Raw genomic sequence first — 25,053 nt, 5'->3', positions numbered from 1 at the left:
TGGGTGGCTCGAGCGCCTCCGGACCTGGGGTCACGTCGCCCTGAAAGGATGCTGGCGCTACATAGGGGGTTGGTACAGGGCCGGCTAAAGGTTTTTGTGGGCCCTGGGCAGAAGAGTCCCAGTGGGCCCCATCCACACATAGACACACACATACGTACACATACATATACATATTTAAAGACAAACTCACAAAAATACATATAGAACTGACACATCTATACAGTCATATACACTGACATACATAGATACACATCATACATACATACAGGCACACACACACACAGCTCTGCTGGATACATATAGACAGACACACATAGCTATGCTGCATACATACATACATACATACAGACACAGCTCTGCTGCATACAGACAGACACACACAGATACTCTGCTGCATGCATACATACAGACACACATAGCTCTGCTACATACATACATACACACATAGCTCTGCTACATACATTCATACACACATAGCTCCGCTACATACATACACACATAGTTCTGCTACATACATACACACATAGCTCTGCTACATACATACACACATAGCTCTGCTACATATAGACACACATAGCTCTGCTACATACATACATACAGACACACATAGCTCTGCTACATACATACAGACACACATAGCTCTGCTACATACATACACACACATAGCTCTGCTACATACATACACACACATAGCTCTGCTACATACATACACACACATAGCTCTGCTACATACATACACACACATAGCTCTGCTACATACATACACACATAGTTCTGCTACATACATACACACATAGCTCTACTACATACATACACACATAGCTCTGCTACATATAGACACACATAGCTCTGCTACATACATATATACAGACACACATAGCTCTGCTATATACATACAGACACACATAGCTCTGCTACATACATACACACACATAGCTCTGCTACATACATACACACACATAGCTCTGCTACATACATACACACACATAGCTCTGCTACATACATACACACACATAGCTCTGCTACATACATACAGACACACACACAGCTCTGCTACATACATACACACAGCTCTGCTACCTTCATACATACACACATAGCTCTGCTACATACATACATACACACATAGCTCTGCTACATACATTCATACACACATAGCTCCGCTACATACATACACACATAGTTCTGCTACATACATACACACATAGCTCTGCTACATACATACACACATAGCTCTGCTACATATAGACACACATAGCTCTGCTACATACATACATACAGACACACATAGCTCTGCTACATACATACAGACACACATAGCTCTGCTACATACATACACACACATAGCTCTGCTACATACATACACACACATAGCTCTGCTACATACATACACACACATAGCTCTGCTACATACATACACACACATAGCTCTGCTACATACATACACACATAGTTCTGCTACATACATACACACATAGCTCTACTACATACATACACACATAGCTCTGCTACATATAGACACACATAGCTCTGCTACATACATATATACAGACACACATAGCTCTGCTACATACATACAGACACACATAGCTCTGCTACATACATACACACACATAGCTCTGCTACATACATACAAACACATAGCTCTGCTACATACATACACACACATACAGTTAGGTCCAGAAATATTTGGACAGTGACACAAGTTTTGTTATTTTAGCTGTTTACAAAAACATGTTCAGAAATACAATTATATATATAATATGGGCTGAAAGTGCACACTCCCAGCTGCAATATGAGAGTTTTCACATCCAAATCGGAGAAAGGGTTTAGGAATCATAGCTCTGTAATGCATAGCCTCCTCTTTTTAAAGGGACTAAAAGTAATTGGACAGGGGACTCTAAGGGCTGCAATTAACTCTGAAGGCGTCTCCCTCGTTAACCTGTAATCAATGAAGTAGTTAAAAGGTCTGGGGTTGATTACAGGTGTGTGGTTTTGCATTTGGAAGCTGTTGCTGTGACCAGACAACATGCGGTCTAAGGAACTCTCAATTGAGGTGAAGCAGAACATCCTGAGGCTGAAAAAAAAGAAAAAATCCATCAGAGAGATAGCAGACATGCTTGGAGTAGCAAAATCAACAGTCGGGTACATTCTGAGAAAAAAGGAATTGACTGGTGAGCTTGGGAACTCAAAAAGGCCTGGACGTCCACGGATGACAACAGTGGTGGATGATCGCCGCATACTTTCTTTGGTGAAGAAGAACCCGTTCACAACATCAACTGAAGTCCAGAACACTCTCAGTGAAGTAGGTGTATCTGTCTCTAAGTCAACAGTAAAGAGAAGACTCCATGAAAGTAAATACAAAGGGTTCACATCTAGATGCAAACCATTCATCAATTCCAAAAATAGACAGGCCAGAGTTAAATTTGCTGAAAAACACCTCATGAAGCCAGCTCAGTTCTGGAAAAGTATTCTATGGACAGATGAGACAAAGATCAACCTGTACCAGAATGATGGGAAGAAAAAAGTTTGGAGAAGAAAGGGAACGGCACATGATCCAAGGCACACCACATCCTCTGTAAAACATGGTGGAGGCAACGTGATAGCATGGGCATGCATGGCTTTCAATGGCACTGGGTCACTTGTGTTTATTGATGACATAACAGCAGACAAGAGTAGCCGGATGAATTCTGAAGTGTACCGGGATATACTTTCAGCCCAGATTCAGCCAAATGCCGCAAAGTTGATCGGACGGCGCTTCATAGTACAGATGGACAATGACCCCAAGCATACAGCCAAAGCTACCCAGGAGTTCATTAGTGCAAAAAAGTGAAACATTCTGCAATGGCCAAGTCAATCACCAGATCTTAACCCAATTGAGCATGCATTTCACTTGCTCAAATCCAGACTTAAGACGGAAAGACCCACAAACAAGCAAGACCTGAAGGCTGCGGCTGTAAAGGCCTGGCAAAGCATTAAGAAGGAGGAAACCCAGCGTTTGGTGATGTCCATGGGTTCCAGACTTAAGGCAGTGATTGCCTCCAAAGGATTCGCAACAAAATATTGAAAATAAAAATATTTTGTTTGGGTTTGGTTTATTTGTCCAATTACTTTTGACCTCCTAAAATGTGGAGTGTTTGTAAAGAAATGTGTACAATTCCTACAATTTCTATCAGATATTTTTGTTCAAACCTTCAAATTAAACGTTACAATCTGCACTTGAATTCTGTTGTAGAGGTTTCATTTCAAATCCAATGTGGTGGCATGCAGAGCCCAACTCGCCAAAATTGTGTCACTGTCCAAATATTTCTGGACCTAACTGTAGCTCTGCTACATACATACACACACATAGCTCTGCTACATACATACAGACACACACACAGCTCTGCTACATACATACACACAGCTCTGCTACCTTCATACATACACACATAGCTCTGCTACATACATACACACATAGCTCTGCCACATACATACAGAGATGCACACGCAGCTCTGGGGGGCCGACACACGCAGCTTTGGGGGGCCCCACACACGCGGCTTTGCGAGGCCTAAACACACAGGTCCGGGGGCCAGCACATACGGCACCGGGGGGGCAGGGCATACACCTAGGGGTGGGAGAAGCCCATACAGCTCACCGGGGCCCATAAATCGGGGGGCAGGGAGGGCACATACTGCTCGATCATGATGGAGAGGGGGGCCCACACAGCGCCGGAAAGAAGTGCTGTGCTGGGGGTCACTGGCTGGCACTGCACCTCCTTCATCTGTGGGACTGAGCAGGACGCCGGTCGGTAGCCCCGCCCACAGATGAAGTTCAAACCAGGAAGTCTGCATGCCTTAAAGGGAAGGTGCCGCAGATTCCTGTCAAGGACTGCGGTCCCCGGAACTCGGCCCGGGGGCAGCAGAACTAAGGCGAGTGGGCCCCGGCCAAGGGGCACCAGAACTGACGAGGCCGATTGGGCCCACCCGGCTCTCCAGGGCCCCGACCTTTGACCAAATATGCCGGGTGCTGATGCCGGCCCTGGGTTGGTATGTAGGTTTACGGCCGGGGCTGTGGTTTGGGTTAAATTCGAGACGCCACCCACGGGTTGTGGTGAATGTAGACACTCAGGCTATCCGAACTCCTCGGTGGACGTGGCCAACCACCTGGCTCCACCCCCTGGTGTGAACGTCAAGACCCGAGAGGGGTGACCTAAATGTTTAGGTTGGCTCCTGTTACCTTTTTAGGGGGACAGGTGTTTGTGCAATGGCCTGTCTGTGACTACCTGGCTAGTCCAGGGCGTCACACATGATTGTTTAATAGCCGGGCAGTAAAAAGCCACCGGCTTTTTTAAACAGTCAGCTGATGCACGCTCCCTGCCCGGGTTTTTCGCTCACTGGTTCTGCGCTTCCCGCTGCCTGCTGTTTCACTCTCCCGCTGCCTCCCCGCCTGATCCAAAGTTAGAACCAGGCAGGGAGTGCAGAACCAGGGAGCGAGGAGCAAAGCACTGGGCAATGGGGAGCACAGCACCAGGGAACGGGGAGCGAAGCACAGGGCAACGGGGAGTGCAGCATCAGGGAGCGAAGGACCCGGGCGGGGAGCGTGCATCAGCTGATTGCTTAAAAAAGCCGGTGGCTTTTTACCGTCCGGCTTTTAAACAATCATGCATCCATTTCATCCTTTTACTCAGTCCCCAGACCGCTTTGCAGGGTCCAGCAGACAATTACTCACATTTCCCATTGACTTGCATTGGACTCACTACTCGTATTGAGTAACCGAGTATTAGGACCTACTCGTTCCAAGTATAGCCAGTCCGAGTATTTCACTACTAGCTCATCCCTAGCAGTAATCGTCTACCTCATAGTGATTTGATGCTTTTTTTGGATCAACTTTATGGTCCAGTGTATATTTTTCATCCACGTCTCTTAGGTCCCACAATCTCGATGTAATGAGAGATGTTCTCCTGGATTTAGAAAAGCAACTAAGCCTGGACACCCAGTCTGCTGCTATGACTGCATCGTCTGCTCTGAAGGAGAAATGTCAAACACGACAGGTACAAAAATTCTACTAAGAATCAATAATAGAAATAGAGAAAATGTGAAATTATAATAAAGTCTATGGTCATATAATGCCCCGTCCTCTCCCCCCGCCGCTGAGTGAGAACAGCACAGATATTAGGATTGTAATCAGAAGTAAAATTTGGCTATATAATGACCACGGGAAACTAACCTCATATAAGGTGAAGATATCAGTCTAGATTAGTTTCTTTTTCATTGTGTTATCATACTTTAATAATATTGATATTTATATTGGAAAAGTCTCCTCCATTGACCCTGTCTGTTTTATGCAGACGCAGAAGCTCAGCATGTTTAGTGGCTGCAAATCAAGCCCCAAACCTGCTGGGCGAGACATCCGAATATAGCGAAATACACAAAAAGTCACAATGAAACAAGTACCTCGAATACTTTACTATCCGTGCGAGTAACAAATAGTAACAATTACACTCGCTCATCAGAAGCTTCCAAAGACATGACATCGTCATAAGGTCCCATATTGTTTAAAGGCACAGTACTCTTAAGGGTGCTTTACATGCTGCGACATTGCAAGCGATTGCTAGCGATGTCGCAAGCGTTAGTGTACCGCCCCGCGCTCGGCTGTAGCCGAGCTGCTCGGATCTAGGCTCGTCGGTGGGTGGCTCGAGCGCCTCCGGACCCTGGGTCACATCGCTCTGAAAGGGTGCTGGCGCTACGTAGGGGGTTGGTAGTTAGGTTTATGGATGGGGCCGTGGTTTGGGTTAAGTTCGTGACGCTACTCACGGGTTGTGGTGAATGTAGACACCACCGCTGCTGTTTACTAGGCCCCCGGGGACGGTGTTGCGCAGCCAGGTGTTGACCCATACGTGGGTAGGGGGTTGATGGTCCTGGGGCCCGGTTGTGAGGGTGCGGACAGATTGGTGTGGTGCGCGGCCCGAGGGCACAGTTGTACTCACTCTGACAGATACACTGGAGTCTCTGGTAAACCAAAAAGATGGTGGTCGGTGCCCTCAGCCGGCTGCGTTTGGTCCCCCACACGGTTTGGTGGTCCCCGCCTTTCTCCTGCACCTTGTTTTGTAGCTGTGGACTGCCTGCGCTTCAGCGACGGGAGTCCGCTCCCCGGCTGTGTGTGTGTCGGGAGAGCCCGTTTGCCCACAGTCACTGTCCCGTGGGATCTCTCTGCCTGAGCGGTGGCTTTCTACCCCTCTCGTTGGGCTGTTGTCTTCAGTCGGGACTTGGTTGGGAAAGAACCTAAATTCCAGACCTCAATCAGTGAATTAACTTAGTCCGGTAGATTCGGGACCTCGTTTCAGGGTCTTAGTACCCCCCTCTGTGCTCTAGTTTCCAGTCGGAACCCCGGTTCGGTACCGGCAGGCCACTACCCTGTCCCGGTCCCTACGGTTCCACCAGGCCGTCTTCCCGGCTCCTTCAGGTGGCGACCACTGTCTGCCTCTTGGCCAAAGGGTGTCCAGGCTACGACCCAGAAACCTGTCAGACTTTTACTCCTCTCTCTTTCACCTCCAAAACTAATCTGCTCTGTTTTTCCCGCCTCAGGCTATCCAAACTCCTCGTTGAGCGTCTCCAACCGCCTGGCTCCGCTCCCTGGTGTTAATGTCAAGACCCGAGAGGGGTGACCAAAGTTTTTAGGTTGGCTGCTGTTACCTTTTTAGGGGGGACGGGTGTTTGTGCAAGGGCCTGTCTGTGAATACCTAGCTAGTCCAGGGCATCACATTAGCACCCGCCCCTGTCATTGGTGCGATATGTGGTGATCGCTACTGTAGCGAACATTATCGCTACGGCACCATCACATGCACATATCTGTTCTGCGACATCACTGTGACCGCCGAACAATCCCTCCTTCAAGGGGGAGGTGCGTGCGGTGTCAAAGCGACGTCACAAAACGGCCATCCAATAGCAGAGGAGGGGTGGAGATGAGCAACTGGAACATGCCGCCCACCTCCTTCCTCATTGCCGGTGGACGGAGGAAAGAAGATGATCTTCGCTCCTGCAGTGTCACACATAGCGATGTGTGATGCCGCAGGAACGAGGAACAACCTCGCTCCTGAGCAGATTTTTGGTAAATGAACAACCTCTCATATACCAACGATTTTTGTCTCTTTTGCGATCATTTAAGGTCGCTCCTGCCTGTCACACGCTGCGATGTCGCTAACGGCACTGGATGTGCGTCACAAACACCATGACCCTGACCATATATCATTAGCGATGTCGCAGCGTGTAAATGGCCCTTTAGTTTATGGAAGCGTTTGACTTTGCAGAAAGTAATTAAAATACCTTAAAACATTTTCTGTCTAACTATTCTGGCATTTGGCAATTATAAATAGTTTTGGTTCCTTATTGACCTAAAACAGGAAAGGTTTTTTTCTGATTTAATGTCAGATAGTGGGAAAAACCTGCAGAAGTGTCTTTTTAGAGAGTGGATGGAAACTTATGGTTTCAACTGTAGGTAGGTAGGTAGGTAGGTAGATAGATAGATAGAAGGATAGATAGATAGATAATGGCTAGATAGATAGATAGAGGGATAGATAGACAGACAGACAGATAGATAGATAGATAGATAGATAATGGATAGATAAAGGGATAGATAGATAAATAGATAGGTAGATAGATAGATAGATACATACATAGGTAAAGCAACCCTCATCTGTCGACTGTATCTTGGCTGGTTATAATAAATAGAGGTTTGGGTTTCTTTTATTTTAAAATATTTTAATAAATAATTTATAAAAAATGATCTAGGTCCCCTCCATTTTTCATAACCAGCCAAGATACAGCAGATAGCTGGGAGCTAGTATTATTAGGGTGAGAAGGCCCATATTTTTTGACCCAGCTGTCTGCTGAACCTTGGCTGGTTATGAAAAATAGTGGGGACCCCATGCCTTTATTGAAAAATTATTTATTTAAATAATTTAAAAAAACAGCATACCAAAGGTAAAGCTGAAAGATGAAGGTTGCAGCCAGCAGCTGCTGCTTTACCTGTCCTGGTTTTGAAAAGTAAGAGGGACCTCTGGATTTTTTTTTTCTTCACTTATTAATTCTGCTAAATAGCTCTACAAGCTATCTATTGGTCCAATAATTTTTTTCCGCCATGTCTCACACAGATGTCATCTGTGCGATGTCTGTATTCGATCCGTGATGCAGGACTTGTGCCCTTATGTATCACACGGACATATGTGACGCCCTGGCCTATCAGGTCGTCACAGGGTGCCGTGCAATCTGCCTTTCTGCATGGTACCCGCTCCTCCTTGGTTACGGGTCCTGTCCCTTTGGTGTTGCTAAGAACAGGTGTACACAAATCCTGAGGAACACACTGCACCACACCCACAAAAACATCCATTGGGCGGCCTGAGGGGAATAGGGCCACCCAAATGGGGAGATGGTAAAAGGAGGGACAGAAGTGTAAGAGTAGTCAGAGAGAGTCAGTGAGCCATTACAGGACAAGGTCACGCTGCGGAGCTGGGCTCCTGTACCCATCCCAGGAGCCAGATGTTGACCTGGCCTGGAAGGAGCTGGAACCACGGTCGCAGGGGGTAGTGACAGGGGGCACGGTACTGCCACGGAGGGCAGACCAGCGGCCTTGTGCTACAAATGGGCAGGGGCCAAGGCACGGCAGGATACGCGGACCCTAGGCTGGGAAGGAGCTTTATGCAGCCAGGTAATTCACCCGACGAGGACGGAATCTTCACGAACCGTTCTCCACCCGCTCCAAAATCGGGGTACTAGCGCAACGAGGGGGATAAGACTTCCCAAATCCGGCCAGAAAATCCCAAGCGTGAACCCTGAGAGCACGCTTATCCTTATAGCCACGCAGGTGAGCGGGACCCGAGTAGTTCCAAGCAAAAGAGATCCGCACAGAATAAACACAGTGCCAAGGGACAAGGCTTCAGACCAACCAGCAACGCCAAAAGGGCACGGACCCAGAGTGCTTACCCATAGGTTGCAAGGCATTCAGGACTTTGTTTTACCTGGCATCAGTGTCAGCATCTCTGGACTGTGTGAGTACATTGTGCCCCTCTACTCTCGACGGATCCCCAGCCAACCATCACCGAGCCCCGGGACACCATTCCCCTGCCCACGGAGGGGTTAACATCACTAGCTGCCATCCCATCGCTCCCGGGCGCTCTCCCCCAAATGCAGCAGCGGTGGTATCCCGCCTTACCACGACCCGTGGGTGGCGTCACGAACACTATCCAATCCTTTCACCCCCTTTTGTAAATATCTTTTCCCTCTTTTCATTTCGAGCAGCCGTGCGATCCCGCCTCAGGTCCGAAGACCCCTCAAGCAACTGCGAATCCGGATCCGTCGGCTGTCGCGGGGCGGAACACTCTGCAAAATCTTGGCGTCAAGAACAGGATGCGAGCAGGACCCACTAACCTGGGTGACGTGGGCCTTGAAAAGTGAAGTCCAGGAGTCCAAATTCTTTTTAACGCAACGTTTTTCCGCTGTTTTTCGCGCCAAACACGCCATCTTCCTCAGAAAGTGCGCGAAGCCGAACCCCCGCCTTTCGTCCTCAGCCTGAAACAGGAACCAGAAGTTCCCAGAAGGCCACAGTGCACAAAAGAGTGCTGGGAGAAAACCGAGGGGGAGTGCCTGAATGTAGCGAAAACGGAAGAGATACAAGGACTCCAGGACTCAGCCATACTGTTCCTAAACAACGCAGAGGCAAGATGGCGGAGCGGAGCTGGTCACCGGAACGTGCTGTTTCTGGGACCGCTACTTGGATTGAAGAAGAGACCGAGCAGCTGTGCAGGAGAATGCGGATGCAGTTCCTGTTCATACTGAATCACTGGAGGGAAGAGATGAGGAGCCTGGCGGTTTCGGTGCGAGCTCGTGAGATCGAAATCCCACGTGAAGAAAGGGTAAGCGGTTACTCAGTCCCTGTTGATTACCTTAATGCAGCCATGGCGGCAAAGGGATCCGGTCCGCCCTCGCTTGCAGCAACCACTCCACCGTTACTTACCCCGACCTCGGCGGACGCCGAGCTGCCATCACCCATCCTGGCAGCGGAACCTGCTACATTTTCATATGAAGCTACAGCAGCAGCTCCGATGTCTCTTGTAATTCCAGTCACGTCAGCAGTTTCCCGGAGCCCAGCCAGATCAGACCCAGCCGCATCACCGGGCCCGTCCTCAGAGGCGGAGCACCTGGGCCCTGCAACCCCGGCTGTGGAGCAGTCGGTTTTTCTGTCTACAGTAGCGGGAGTGGGACCTTCCAGTCCACCGGTTCCACTACCACGTGGCATCCCGATGGTTGTTGGGGCTGCACGAGTCCATTTAAAGCCAGAGCCAGTTAGGGAGCTGAGACCGGACGCCAACGCCCCCTACTGGGAGCGACACAGCCTAGAGCTACAGCAGGAAATCGTCACTAGAGATCGGCGACAACGGGAGCTTGTCGCCTGCAATAGGGCAGAGAAGGAGCAGGTGAAGATCGCTGCTTCACGAGTCAGAGGGCCACGGTGCCGTGGTCTGGTGGATAGTTTTGACCCCAAGGAAGGATGGGGTTTTATCCATGAAGCAGGCCTCACAGCGGGGGTGTTTGTGTCCCGGCGGGACTTATCCCCGCACCTTCCCTGGAAGAACCCTGCATGTAATCTAGAGCGTGAAGAAATGGTCACTTATACCCGACACTGTGGGGAACGGGGATGGTATGCCCTGGAAGTTACAAAGCACTTAATGTTTGAGGAAGGGTATGTGTCGGCAGAGGTAGCACGCAGCCGCAAAGAAGCGTGGCTACGAGACCCGACCATCTACTACTAAAAGCAAAACATTTTAATACTGAAAAGTTAATGATGCCATAGAACTGTTAGGTATCGGTGTTTTTGTTTGTTATTTTTCAGTTTGTTGTTTTCCATACAGAAACTGCTAAAAAATGAGTGCTTATTGAAACGGTTTTCATTGAACGGAAAAGTAACCTGATTTTCCTCTAGGTTTGCTACAAGTGTACAACCGGTACATGGACTTTGCCAATTTTTCAGGAAGGAACTTCGTTGTTTTAGTAATTAAGCAAAAAAATGGACCACGGTCACAGGACTGGCGTGACCAACACAAACTTGTGTCTTGTACATAATTGCACCTCCTGTGCCCACAAGAGTCGTCTGGCACATCCCGGGACCTTACCCGGCCAAGGACCCATTTAGGTTTCCAGGGGAAACAAGTTGTTTGGGTGGGGGTTATTGGGATCCGGGACGTTGGGACTGGACTGTCGCAGAAAGGGACCACAACAAGGTAGGTTGGGTCCCCGCTGCAATCAAAACCGGTGGCATCCCCCTGCTGGCAGATGAACTCTATTTGGTAACATTTAAGAAAGAGAGCCTCCCTAATGTGGGATGAACCTGTTAAATAAATATTATTTATGTTAACCCTTTTTCCTTTAAAAGTTTAATAAATGCTTGGTGTCTTGCAGCTCGCGGACGAGCTACGTTAAACCAAGGGGGAATGTGACGCCATGGCCTATCAGGTCGTCACAGGGTGCCGTGCAATCTGCCCTTCTGCATGGTACCCGCTCCTCCTTGGTTACGGATCCTGTCCCTTTGGTGTTGCTAAGAACAGGTATACACAAATCCTGAGGAACACACTGCATCACACCCACCAAACACCCATTGAGCGGCCTGAGGGGAATAGGGCCACCCAGATGGGGGGATGGTAGAAGGAGGACCAGAAGTGTCAGAGTAGTAAGAGTGTCAAGGTAGAGATTTTGGGTAAAGATAGCTAATGGTACCTTCAGACAGGGTATCCAGAGACCGGTGCCGTATTAGCTGTATATCAGTGCCGATATTAATTTATCAGACAATGAACACATGAGACATGTTCTCCTTGAGCCAGTGTCACCAACTGAACTTGTGTATTCTATAGCTCAGATTTTAGTATTACATTTCAACCTTCAGACATGTACAAAAAGTATCAATCTGTTTTCTCTCACACATCGAAGCTGCATAGGGAGGGTTGGGGAGTGTAGGTACCCACATTTCATCCCATAAAGGGCACATTCATTCTTTGTGTGAAACTACTGATAAGCATAATTACTTTCTTTGTTTATTGTTTGTACATCTGTTCACTTATCCTTGGTGACCCCTTCATGACTATACAGCTTAGAATTATATTATAGGTCTGTGAAATTGCCACATAGACAGACAGATAATTATGCAACTACATCTATATTTTGATTATTTACATACACAGGTATTGTTATTACATTTAAACAAACAAGCTATAGCTTAGGCCTCCTCCACAGTCCCCCCTTAATAAAATATCTGTGAATATTGTCAACCATAAATATTAAAAAATGTTCCCATTTAGCATTTAGATATATTTTATTTGGGACTAATTTCTGACTTACCCCCCTTGGGACTCTAATTACCGTATTTTCCGCTTTATAAGACGCACCTGATTATAAGACGCACCCCAAAATTTGGTGAAGGAAAAGAGAATTTTTTTTTTAATGTTAAATAGGGTCCATCTTATAATGCCAGTGTCCGTCTAACAAATCATATAGGGTATATGTCCCTCATTGCCCCCCATCCTAAAATTAGCCCCCCTTAATCTGGATATGGCCCCCTTATATTGAATATTGCCCCCTTGTGCTGGGACACGTCCCCCTGTGCTTCCCATGGCCCCTATAGATGGCACACCTCCCCTGTGTTTGATATGGCCCCCATACTGCTGCCCATGGTTACTATAGATGGCACATCTCCCCTGTGTTTGATATGGCCCCTATACTGCTGCCCATGTCCACTATAGATGGTACACCTCCCCTTTGTTAGATATGGCCCCCATACTGCTGCCCATGGCCACTATAGATGGCACACCTCCCCTGTGTTAGATATGGCCCCCATACTGCTGCCCATGGCCACAATAGATGGCACATCTCCCCTGTGTTTGATATGGCCCCCATACTGCTGCTCATGGCCATTATAGATGGCACATCTCCCCTATGTTTGATATGGCCCCCATACTGCTGCCCATGGCCACTATAGATGGCACATCTCCCCTGTGTTTGATATGGCCCCCATACTGCTGCCCATGGCCACTATAGATGGCACACCTCCCCTATGTTAGATATGGCCCCCATACTGCTGCCCATGGCCACTAAAGATGGCACACCTCCCCTGTGTTAGATATGCCCCCCATACTGCTGCCCATAATAAAATAAAACATTCTTTCCTTACCTTCTCAGCACTGTCCCTCCTCGTGTCTCCCTCCTTGCAGTTGAGCTCCGGCTTCCTCTATTTCCTGGTTCTTTCTGCCGGTCATGTGATCAGCACGGCAGAGTGATATCATCTCTGCATGCTTGATCACAGACAGCAGCAGCAGGAGACCAGGAGATCAGCGCTGGAGGTAAGTAAAGCTTTTTTATTTTACTATGGGCAGCAGTATGGGGGCCATATCTAACACAGTGGGGATCATTTGCAATCAAAGGAGGGCGCAGGCAGATATAATATGACCCGCTGCCCCAACCCATCAGCGCGATGCGGTTTCAGCACCACACTGATGGACAGCGGCTGTGCATATTATATGAGCAGGAGCAGGAGATCAAAGGCTCCCTCCCGCAGCTTCACCAGCTCCCAGTACCGATCCAGAGCGGACCCTGCAGTATATATATATATATATATATATATATATATTGCAAATGGAGAAAAAGACATGGATCGCACATCCTAAAAATACATTGATCTAAAAGCCGCTAGGCAAAAATTTAAATAGAACGTGAGAAGCTGCGCACTCACCTCCCACTGGCTCCCATAAGTGAACTGGGAGCAAAAAAGGCTGACCCCTCTTGCAGTCTCCTGCTAATTAAAAACACCTGTGCCAAATGGGGGGAGTGCAGATCCAAGCAAAAAAAGGAGGGGGATAAAACATATTAATATTGCAAATGGAGAAAAAGACATGGATCGCACATCCCAAAAATACATTGATCTAAAAGACGCTAGGCAAAAATTTAAATAGAACGGGAGGTTCTTAGTTACCATTCTGATCAGACTGTATTAAGCCCACTGCCACGTCACGGCGAACCTCTAGAGTGGGTCCCTATTCTAAGCCTTTGTAGTGCGGCACTGTGCACCAACCACTGCTGCAGCGACAAAGCACCAGCAGGGCAGGCGACCCGGTGCCTCACAGCACCCATGCTGCAAGGCAAAGCCCCCAAGGCTCCAGGCCGCACTGCCCCACTGTCACGACACCACCACAACAGCGGCCACTGCACAGCACCAACACACAGTGAGAGAAGCTGCGCACTCACCTCCCACTGGCTCCCATAAGTGAACTGGGAGCAAAAAAGGCTGACCCCTCTTGCAGTCTCCTGCTAATTAAAAACACCTGTGCCAAATGGGGGGAGTGCAGATCCAAGCAAAAAAAGGAGGGGGATAGAACATATTAATATTACAAATGGAGAAAAAGACATGGATCGCACATCCCAAAAATACATTGAACTAAAAGCCGCTAGGCAAAAATTTAAATAGAACGTGAGGTTCTTAGTTACCATTCTGATCAGACTGTATTAAGCCCACTTCCACGTCACGGCGAACCTCTAGAGTGGGTCCCTATTCTAAGCCTTTGTGGTGCTGCACTGTGCACCAACCACTGCTGCAGCGACAAAGCACCAGCAGGGCAGGCGATCCGGTGCCTCACAGCACCCATGCTGCAAGGCAAAGCCCCCAAGGCTCCAGGCCGCACTGCCCCACTGTCACGACACCACCACAACAGCGGCCACTGCACAGCACCAACACACAGTGAGAGAAGCTGCGCACTCACCTCCCACTGGCTCCCATAAGTGAACTGGGAGCAAAAAAGGCTGACCCCTCTTGCAGTCTCCTGCTAATTAAAAACACCTGTGCCAAATGGGGGGAGTGCAGATCCAAGCAAAAAAAGGAGGGGGATAGAACATATTAATATTGCAAATGGAGAAAAAGACATAGATCGCACATCCATATATACACCCCCCCGTATATTCAGTTTATAAGATGCACCCCCTACTTTCCCCCAAAATTTGGGGGAACAAAGGTGCGTCTTATAAAGTGAAAAATACGGTGTATATATATATATATATATATATATATATATATATATATGTGTGTGGGGGGGGGCTTTCTATGAGATTGTTGTCTAATACAACACTACAGGCTTTAGCTCCCCCCTTAAGTTCTTATATTATTTATTAAAAATAACTTTTATAGGGGCTATTAGAATTGGCGTTATTACTTTTATTAGGGCACATTATCTTGACTAAGGAAAATTGAATTTAGACCTTATTTTAAAATTAGCACATAACCAAAAAACATTTGCTACAAATTGTCTATGGTTCTTCTTTCCGGATATTAAACAAAAAGGAGGATACTTGGTCAGTGCTTGTCCACTTAGGGCCACTTAGTGAACCTGGATGATCTGTTATTGACAAAAAAAACAAACAAACATGATGAGGCTTCATGTAAACAGTTTGTGGCGCTGACTTAGAAAAAAAACCTTCTGGAATAATGGGTAAAATAGCAGCCGCTTTCTGCTTCGGTTGTTTCAGGTCCGTTGGTTTCTGAGATATGATGTTAACTCGCGTGTCACTGCCAGTGCTCAGCAGACTAGGCCGGGGAGACATCAGCCTGATGGGATAGGCTCTTCCAAAACTTTTCCAGAGATGAGAGAGTCCATAGCTAGCATTTTGTGTTAAGGAAAATCACTGAATATATTCATATGAGTTAGTAGGAGACAAAAACATTTATAAATTGCTAGGTTACATTAACCAAACCACATTTTTGGGTCTTTGAAATGGCTGAATTAAGTATTTTAGATTACTCAATTCGTACCCTTAACAGTCCCCCTTTGACTCACTTCTGCCATTTCTAAATACCAAGGGTACTGTGTTCCCTTAGGAAAAGAGGAAGAAAGATCTGTTGGGAAATCCTGCCTGACTGAACGTTGAGGCATGGGTGGAGAGGGGAAAGGGGTTTCTTCACCGGTTTGAGACCAAGGACCCCTAGGCGAGTCCTTACCCTTTGTAGTTTGACTTTCCCATGTCTCAAGGCTCTCTAAGTCTTCTTTTCTAACTGTTTTGGCAATGATGGTTTGGGACTGTACAGGTCTTATTGTAAAGGATAAATATGAGCAGGACGCTCAGTGCAGCTCCGGTGGCTTGACCCTTATGCAATGTGGGGCGTGAATCCATGTTGTCTTGCCGTTGAGCTTTATCGAAATTTCTGTGTGTCGTTTTAGGATTATTCAGTCTCCTGACTGAAGACCATATACTACTAACTCTGATTTAGGATCTGTAATTGAAAAATACACTTGTTTATTTCACTATTTAGTCAATCATATGAAAATTGTACGTGCCTTGTGCTAAACAAAAAAAAAAACATTTTACATAGAGACCTGTTTATTACTAAAGAAAAACAAAACACACATTGGTTTACAACTTATTAGTTTGTTTTTTACATACCACTTGCATTATGTGAATTTTCAGCAATGATGTCGCTTTTTGCACTGGAATGCCTCTGACCAAACCTGGAAAGAAATCTACACAACACACACAGACTTGCATACAACGTGCTCATGATATACATCTATAATCAGTTTGCAGTCTCGAATGGATAGAGCAGGTGCAGGGTGTTTCTGCAGACTCTTTACAGTTTTTTCTTCATTGTTTTAAGAATGTATTTTACAAGTACGGGTGAGTTTGCCTACCTGGGTACTGAACCCTGGCGTCACCAAAGCACACACTGATATCTGGCTTTCACAGATTGTAGTCCATAAGTTACTTGGGCCATCATTAAGAAGAGATCTCATGGCAGAGAAAGCTAACCGCCCTTTATCCACAGACCTTCCTCAGTCAGCCGGCTCCGTGTGTCTCGCACGCCACTCCTTGTCGATTCGCTTGTTCCTGTAGGGATTTAAGAACACAAGGAGTGACAAAAGTCACTGAAGTGACATGTCACCGAGGTATGGTCCATATGCATTGGTAAAGGACTCCTCAACTCTAGGCCCGTTCACTGCTTCTTGGTCAGCTGCACCTGTGTGAGGATCTCCATCCGATTCCATCAGTTCAGATTTAGACTTTATCTTCGGCATACCTAGCTCATTTGACAACAGGAAAGATCTATATCCTACATACATTTTGACTATCTTACCTACTTCTGCTCCACCCATCTAGAGAGGGCATTAATGCGTCACTTTCACCTGTACCGATAGGAGGAGAGGGAGTGGTTCAAATTTAGACTACCTCATGTTGTGTAAACCGTAGCATATCCAGTGTAGAATCGACCAGCATCTTGTTCCATCTATAAAAACAAAAAGTAAAAGAAATATGCATTAGATCATTCTTATAACACATATTTCATAGCAGTCCAATAAACATGACATAACTTGCAAAAGAAAGGCCAGCTTTAACCCCTTCACGACCGGCCGATCTTTCGCTTTCCGGTTTTTTTTTCGCCATTCTTTTTCTGAGAGACGTAACGTTTTTATTTTTCGGTCAATATGGTCATGTGAGGGCTCATTTTTTGCAGAACGAGCTGTACTTTTAAATGAAACCATCGGTTTTACCATATAGTGTACTAGAAAACGGCAAAAAAATTCCAAATGCAGAATAATTGCAAAAAACGTGCGATAGCACTATGGTTTTTGAGATATTTTATTCACTATGTTCACTATATGGTAAAACTGATGTGTGGGTGTGATGCCTCAGGTCAGTGCGAGTTAGTACACAACAAACATGTATAGGTTTACTTTTATATAAGGGGTTAAAAAAAAATCGGAAGTTTGTCCAAAAAAAGTGGCGCACATTTTACGCCATATTCCGTGACCCGTAGCGTTCTCATTTTTCGGGATCTATGGCTCAATGATGGCTTATTTTTTGCGTCTCGAGTTGACGTTTTTAACGGTACCATTTTTGCGCAGATGCTCGGTTCTGATCGCCTTTTATTGCATTTTGCGCAAAAGTTGTGGCGACAAAAAAACATCGTTTTGGCGTTTGGAATTTTTTTGCCGCTACGCCGTATACTAATCAGATTAATTGATTTTATATTTTGATAGATCGGGCGTTTCTGAACGCGGCGATACCAAATGTGGGTATATTTTTTATTTTTTTAACCCTTTAATTTTCAATGGGGCAAATGGGGGGTGATTTGAACTTTTAGGTTTTTTTTAATTTTTTTAATTTTTTAAAACTTTTTTTAACTTTTTTTTTTATTTTACTAGTCCCCCTAGGGGGCTATTGCGATCAGCATTCCGATCGCTCTGCAGTATCTGCTGATCACAGCTACATGGCTGTAAACAGCAGATACGCTGTCTTTCTCTTTTGCTATGTCCCCAGCACAGCGAAAGTGAAAGCAAGTCAGGTGTAGTACAGGAGTCATCACATGACCCTGTGCTACCATGACAACTATCGGGAGTCACGTGATCGCGTCACGTGACTTCCGGGATTGGGCGGTAAGTAAAACATTACCGCGATCGCGCTTATAATGGCGCTGTCACATATTGACAGCGCCATATAAGGGGTTATTCGGCACGAGCAGATAAGGATTCTGCTCGTGCCTAGCAGGCACACATCTCAGCTGTGAAAATCAGCTGAGATGTGTGCCGATCGCGGCATGCTGCCGCCGGAGGACCGCGGGCAGTAACATTATGTCATTTAGGACGTAATTTTACGGCCCGCGGTCGTTAAGGGGTTAAAGCCTATCCAATATGTCTGCTGCACCTTCTACTACTGGAAAAATATAATAGATATCTACTTCCCCCCCTTTCATTCTTTGTTTTTATGTACTACTTTGGCAAAATTTATAGTTTTATGACAGCAGATAATATGATTAACCAACCGATGAATAATACTTATACACTACTGGGGAATTTTGAAATTTTAGAATGGACAACACGGTTCGTATATATTCTGTATCTACAAAAGAAAAAACTTATTAATAAAATATTGACAGTCTATATGCAAAAATACAAAACAAAAACATAACCATAAAAACAAATAAAAAACAAATTTGTATATTTTAAGAAATGTAATTTTCCCTGCAAAATTAATTTAATTATTTAGGTATTAGCCGGATACTATTGATAATCTCCTGTGAAATTTTGAACTCTAAGGGTTAAACAAAATCCACCCTACCAGCCGAGAAAAGCACTTATCAGTAAGGAATAAAACACATGCAGTCCTGCAAATCTCTGCAGAAGCCATTTTTTTTTCTCTACTTCGTCAGTTTTTGTTTTTTTTTTCTTCTCTTTATAACTTGTGATAAGCAGCAGCTTACAATGAGTACACCCTCCCACACATCCCTGAGGGCTTATGGCCCCCACCTCTCCTTCAGGGTGCGCAATGTTAGAATGGCTGGTGGGAAAAACAGATACATGAGGGGCCATGGGCAGAACTTTCATTACAGAAAATATATCTTAATATATATAATAGAAAATATATCTTTGTACTGCGTTACCTAGTAGAGATAAAACCACTACAGAAACATATATTACAGAAGCTTTAAGATTGATGGGGTGGAATGGAAAGCATCATTAGAACGGGTGGCTTGGGATCGGGATCACTGCAGCAAGGGGGCAAGCAGTCCGGGACTCCCCTTTGTGTCATTAGGGAAGGTTGGGGCAGACTCATGGGTGCAGCCCCGACTGTGGGCGGTATCTTGGGAGATTTCCTGGGGCTGATTTAAATGGAAACTGTGATACTCTGGGAAGAGGCACACAAGGCTTCAGGTAGGTCATTACTGGATCTACAGGGAACACCTTTATTGTGGATTTGTGTTCTGCAAGTTTTGGTTACGGTTTCGAGGGTACCTGGCCAAACACTGAGATTTGGGGATGTAACACTTTCTTTAATGGTGACTGAGCTGACCACAACACCAAAAATTCTGTTGCTGGCTCTGCTGGTTTTGTTGATTGGGAGCTACGTATATGGGGTTTGGGCCCTGTTGGGGCATGGGCTGTGGTGGGGGCTGCACCGGCGCATTTGTATACACCAATTGATCTTGAGCCCATCTTTTTGAAGCGGCACAATATTGTTGTCTACTTTTGAAAGTGGTGTCATCAGCGCCTGGGGGCATTGTGAGATGGGGCTCTATTAAGGGCCAAAAACTGTCTCCTGCTTTTATCTTGGTGAGATTAACCAGGTCCTTCTGAGCAGCTGAATATAACTGGTGGACCTGTAGCATCTTCCTATAAAATCGCATAAGGTTAATTTTGGGATCTGGCAGGCAGTGGATTAATGCCGCTGACTGGGTGGAGTTGAAAGGGACATATTTGAATGAGTGCTTCTCCTCCTCAGGTTTGGGATAAGGCTCACTATGTGTTCTAGAGGAAGGAGGGGGAATCAAGGGGAGGGAATCGGAGACTGGGGAGCGTGACGTCAGACTGGCCAGTGGGGGGAGAGACGGCCTTACAGGTACAGGAGGGGCCAGGGGTATGGGTGTGGATAACAGCTCCTGAGTTTGCTCGGTTTTTCTCTGATGTAGAGGAGGTATATAGTAACCTCCTCCGGGAGTTAAAACAGGGAGGATTGGGACAGGCTTATTGCCATAACTCAGGTGTGGGCGGTGAGCTTTACAATTATTACAACCATCTCTCCAGTTTGTGTTTTGGTAGCCACACTGGTAACATGTGCAGCTGGCTGGGTCGTATGGGGGTGGTTTTTCAATTGGTACTTCTGGATGGATAGAGGCAGGAGTGGGCAGTACAGAAAGAGTTAAGGGATTTTGGCTAGTGGGTGAGACTGCAGCATCTGTGAATAACTCCGGAACGTGTCCAGAATCAGGCTGCGAAGTGGGAACAAAACAACCTTCATGAGTGCCCCTAAACCATCCTCAGACTTGGGTGACTTATAGGAAAACACAACATCTCCTTGCTCATCTTCATCCTTGACCTTAATATATCCTTTTGAAAGCAATATCTGCGTCATTCTGTTAAACAATTCAGCATCAATTATCAATCTCTTGTTACCTTCAGGCCTCAGCTTTCTGTCTGAACATTTTTGCTTTTTTGGTGGTGTCCGGATAACACTAATTTATGACTATGCGGTGTGCGTTAGAGCCTGGCCGGAACTTAAGGCCACACCTCTATACTAGCTGCTTCCTCAGCTATATAGTAATAAGGGTATCCCGTGTCACGGAGGAGGGGTACAAAATGTATTCCCTCCGAACTTGATCAGCTGCACCAATATTTTTTATTGTCCTAACTCACTATCTTCGGTCACGTGAAAATCTTCCGTGTCACGGAGGAGGTCATACAAGAATGCATATGCACATACAAACAAGTCCCGGCCTCCGGATTTGGTCAGCTGTACCAATATACCAATATTTAAAGGTCCTAACTCACTATCTTCGGTCACTGGAACCCCCCGCATCTTTAATTACAGACCGGGTCAGTCTAACTAGCTATATCCGGCCACCACCGTCATTCCTGCCCTAACAACCGTCCTCTCATTCATGGGATCTGCAGGGGGGGAGAGACCACATGGGATGGGATCTGCAGGGGTGGAGAGACCACATGGGATGGGATCTGTAGGGGGAAGATTGTCCGTTCCAATTTAGCAATAATTTTTAGTAATAATTTTTAAAAACTGTAGAAAAACCATTTAATACAATAAGACTGACAGTGACGGGAACAACTGGTACTGAACAGGAGAGTGACAATAGAGGAGGGGAAGAAGGGGAAAGAGATGATACTTTAAATTACTTGTATTTTTGGTTGAGGAAAGTGCGTGGAATTGGGTGTGGCTAACAAAATGGTTGTGGTTACAGAATGGGTGTGGTTTTCAAATGGGCGGGGTTTACAGAGAACCTCTTGTTAAAAATTTGAATCCCACCCCAGTATGTATGTGAATGTGTCTCCACTACGTCTGAAAATAGGCACCACACGCAAGGGAGAAATGAACATGTGAAGGAGGCCTAAAACTGCTTCTATTACCCTTACTGCTGAACCTATGCTGAATGGTAGGACCAATTTTCATCAACATCAAGTTGTCAAGCGCCAATCAATAAGGGGTACTTTGCACGCTGCGACATCGCTACTGCGATATCGTCGGGGTCAAATCGAAAGTGACGCACATCCGGCGCCGGTAACGATGTCGCAATGTATAAAGCCTAGATGTGCCGATAAACGATCGCAAAAGCGTCGAAAATCGGTGATCTGTGTAGCGTCGGTCATTTTCATAATGTCGCACCAATAGGAGATAAGATGTTTTTCCTTGTTCCTGCGGTAGCACACATCGCTGAGCGAGGAACATCTCCTTACCTGCCTCCACCGGCTATGCGGAAGGAAGGAGGTGGGCAGGATGTTTACGTCCCGCTCATCTCCGCCCCTCCGCTTCTATTGGCCGCCTGCCGTGTGACGTTGCTGTGACGCCGCAAGACCCGCCCCCTTTGTAAGGAGGCAGGTTGCCGGCCAGAGCGACGTCGCAGGGCAGGTAAGTGCGTGTGAAGTTGTCGTAGCGATAATGTTCGCTACGGCAGCTATCACAAGATATCGCATGTGCGACGGGGGCAGGTACTATCTCGCTCGGCAGCGCTAGCCGATGCTAGCGATGTCGTAACATGCAAAGTACCCCTTAATCTTAGTAGCAACTGTTGAGTCTAAAAGTGAGGGGCATTCCTGCCCAAATGACTGCCAAGGTGGTAGTTAACTTATACCAAGGTGGGAGCACAGGTACTGAGATGGTCCGCTAAACAGAACAAAAAAAGTCACAGTTGTACCATCAGACTTTATTCCGCAACATTAGACTGTCTCACTCAGATGTAGCAGCGCTGAGATGGTAAGATGTAGCACAGCAGAGATGGTCAAAGAAACTACATCTGTCTTTGGTCTGCTACATCTGACCATCTCTCTACCTTTTCACTCTGCTCTGCCCTGCTACTCTTCCCAGTCCCTGTGCCCTATTACTCTGCCATGCCAGTGCACTTCCACTTTGTTGTGTCACTTTGCTCTGTGACTCTGCCCTGTCACTCAGCTCTGCCCTGCCACTCAGCCCTGTAACACTCTCTTGTCACTCTGCCCTGTCACTCAGCTCTGCCCTGCCACTCAGCCCTGTCACACTCTCTTGTCACTCTGCTCTGTCACTCTGCTCTGCCCTGCCACTCAGCCCTGTCACACACTTCTGTCACTCTACTCTGTCACTTTGCTATGTCCTGTCACTCTGCTCTGTCCTGTCACTCAGCCCTTTCACTCTGCTCTGTCCTGTCACTCTGCCCTGTCCTGTCACTCTGCCCTGTCCTGTCACTCTGCCCTGTCCTGTCACTCTGTCCTGTCACCCTGCTCCGTCACTCAGCCCTGTCACTCTCCTGTCACTCTGCCCTCATTTCTACCTTGCACTCTATACTGTCATTCAGCCCTGCCACTCTGTCACGTCACTCTGCCCTGTCAATCTGGGTTTTTTTTCTACAGTTTTTTACAGGTTTAACAACAATAATCAAAAATTACAACAATAAAATAAAATTCGGTGAGGTGCCTTGATTTGAATACACATAAAAAGCTACAAAAATTATTAAACTGGAACAAAAAAGGACAAGAAAGTATGTTATTGAAAAGGTTAAATGACTTTGGGCCTCTGATATTACAATGCAGATGCATAGAAAGTGATGTCTCAGATCTAGTTCACAAACTGGATCAAATGGGTTTTGGGCATCAGATATGGGCCACTGATCTCACAACACCAATACACAGACAGTAATTCTCTGAATCAAACTACGGTCACTCCAACCTGGCTGAGATGGGTTCTGGGTATCAGAATTGGCATAAAGTGATAAAACATCCAATTCTCCCAGATTTAAATAGATAACTGGTGTTTTTAAAGGTTAATTGACTTTGGTCTACTGATCTCACACCCTCTTTACCTACATAGTGATTCCCTGAATCAAACTCAGGTCATTCCAACCTGGCCAAATGGGTTATGGGCATCAGAACTGGCAGCACTGTGGTTAAATAGTTAATCTTCACAAATTCTCATTCCATAAATGAGGTTAAGGCATATATCAGTCAATAATATCCTACCAAGTACTACTGCTATAATATATCGAGGTATATAGAGATAGGTATATGGAGGGTTTGCAAGGGAAAATATCCCACTAAATAACAAAGCTTATGACCGGCATCCAAATAGAGAAGTGATCACTCACCCATGAATGTTGTATCACCCAAGTAAAACGTGCCCCGACACCCACGTTTCATTGTCTTCTTCGTTGGCCCCCCGTTTATGGAATGAGAATGCTGTCTTATGATGGTATCATTTGTTGATAAATAAACCTGTACTTTTATTGTCTACATAAATTTTGGAGTAAGTGTTCCTTGATGAATTTTTTAACATTTGTTCATCCCCTTACCATGTTTGTTGTATTGGCTCTTGTGACCTGACCTCAGGGACACCCTTTAAAAGCCTGATTCTCGTAAACTGATTGTTGATAACCTGTATGTCACTTCTTGTTGTTGATTACTATTTAATAAATATTTTACATTTTTGCAAGGAGTTGTTTCTGATTATCTTATTGATAATATTCTGGTCAATCAATGACCAAGACTACGGTTCTCCTTAGTTTTCTTAGCTAAAAAGTATTCCCTTTACGGTGTAGTCTATTTATATCTATGTTAATATGGTGAAATTTTTTTGTCCTAAATCGTGTTATTTACTTTTTCTCTGTCTGTCTGTCTGTCTCTTTTTCTGTCTGCTCTAGATCCCTCTAGCAGGAACATGTTAGTGTCAATCTCTTTGATAATATCATCCACAATGTTAAACAGTGCACAGACATAAGCAGGGTTGAAGACAGTACTCTATAGGCTTGGGATCTTTGCAAACACTTTATTACCTGACTGCCTTTCGATCTTGGAAATGCAGCCTTATGGGTACTTTGCACGTTGCGACATCGCTACTACGATGTCGTCGGGGTCAAATCGAAAGTGATGCACATCTAGTGCCAGTAACGACGTTGCAACGTGTAAAGCGTAGATGCACCGATTAACGATCGCAAAAGCATCGTAAATCGGTGATCAGCACACATCGCTGTTTATGAAGCCGCAGGAGCGAGGAACTTCTCCTTACCTGCCTCCACCGGCT

General features: G+C 46.0%; 1 protein-coding gene across 1 annotated transcript in view; it reads left to right on the top strand.

The window, feature by feature from the left end:
• Positions 1–25,053, top strand: part of LOC142296455 (vomeronasal type-2 receptor 26-like) — a 126,117-nt gene that overhangs the window by 98,478 nt on the left and 2,586 nt on the right. The window contains exon 7 of the mRNA XM_075340527.1: positions 4,910–5,033. Within this exon, the coding sequence (XP_075196642.1) occupies positions 4,910–5,033 (124 nt within the window). The remainder of the gene's footprint in view (positions 1–4,909; positions 5,034–25,053) is intronic.

Source organism: Anomaloglossus baeobatrachus, chromosome 1 (assembly GCF_048569485.1).
Source record: "Anomaloglossus baeobatrachus isolate aAnoBae1 chromosome 1, aAnoBae1.hap1, whole genome shotgun sequence".
NCBI classification, from domain to species: Eukaryota; Metazoa; Chordata; class Amphibia; order Anura; family Aromobatidae; genus Anomaloglossus; species Anomaloglossus baeobatrachus.
The sequence above is the reverse complement of the archived record's forward strand: the minus strand, read 5'-3'. Positions and strand labels throughout refer to the sequence as shown.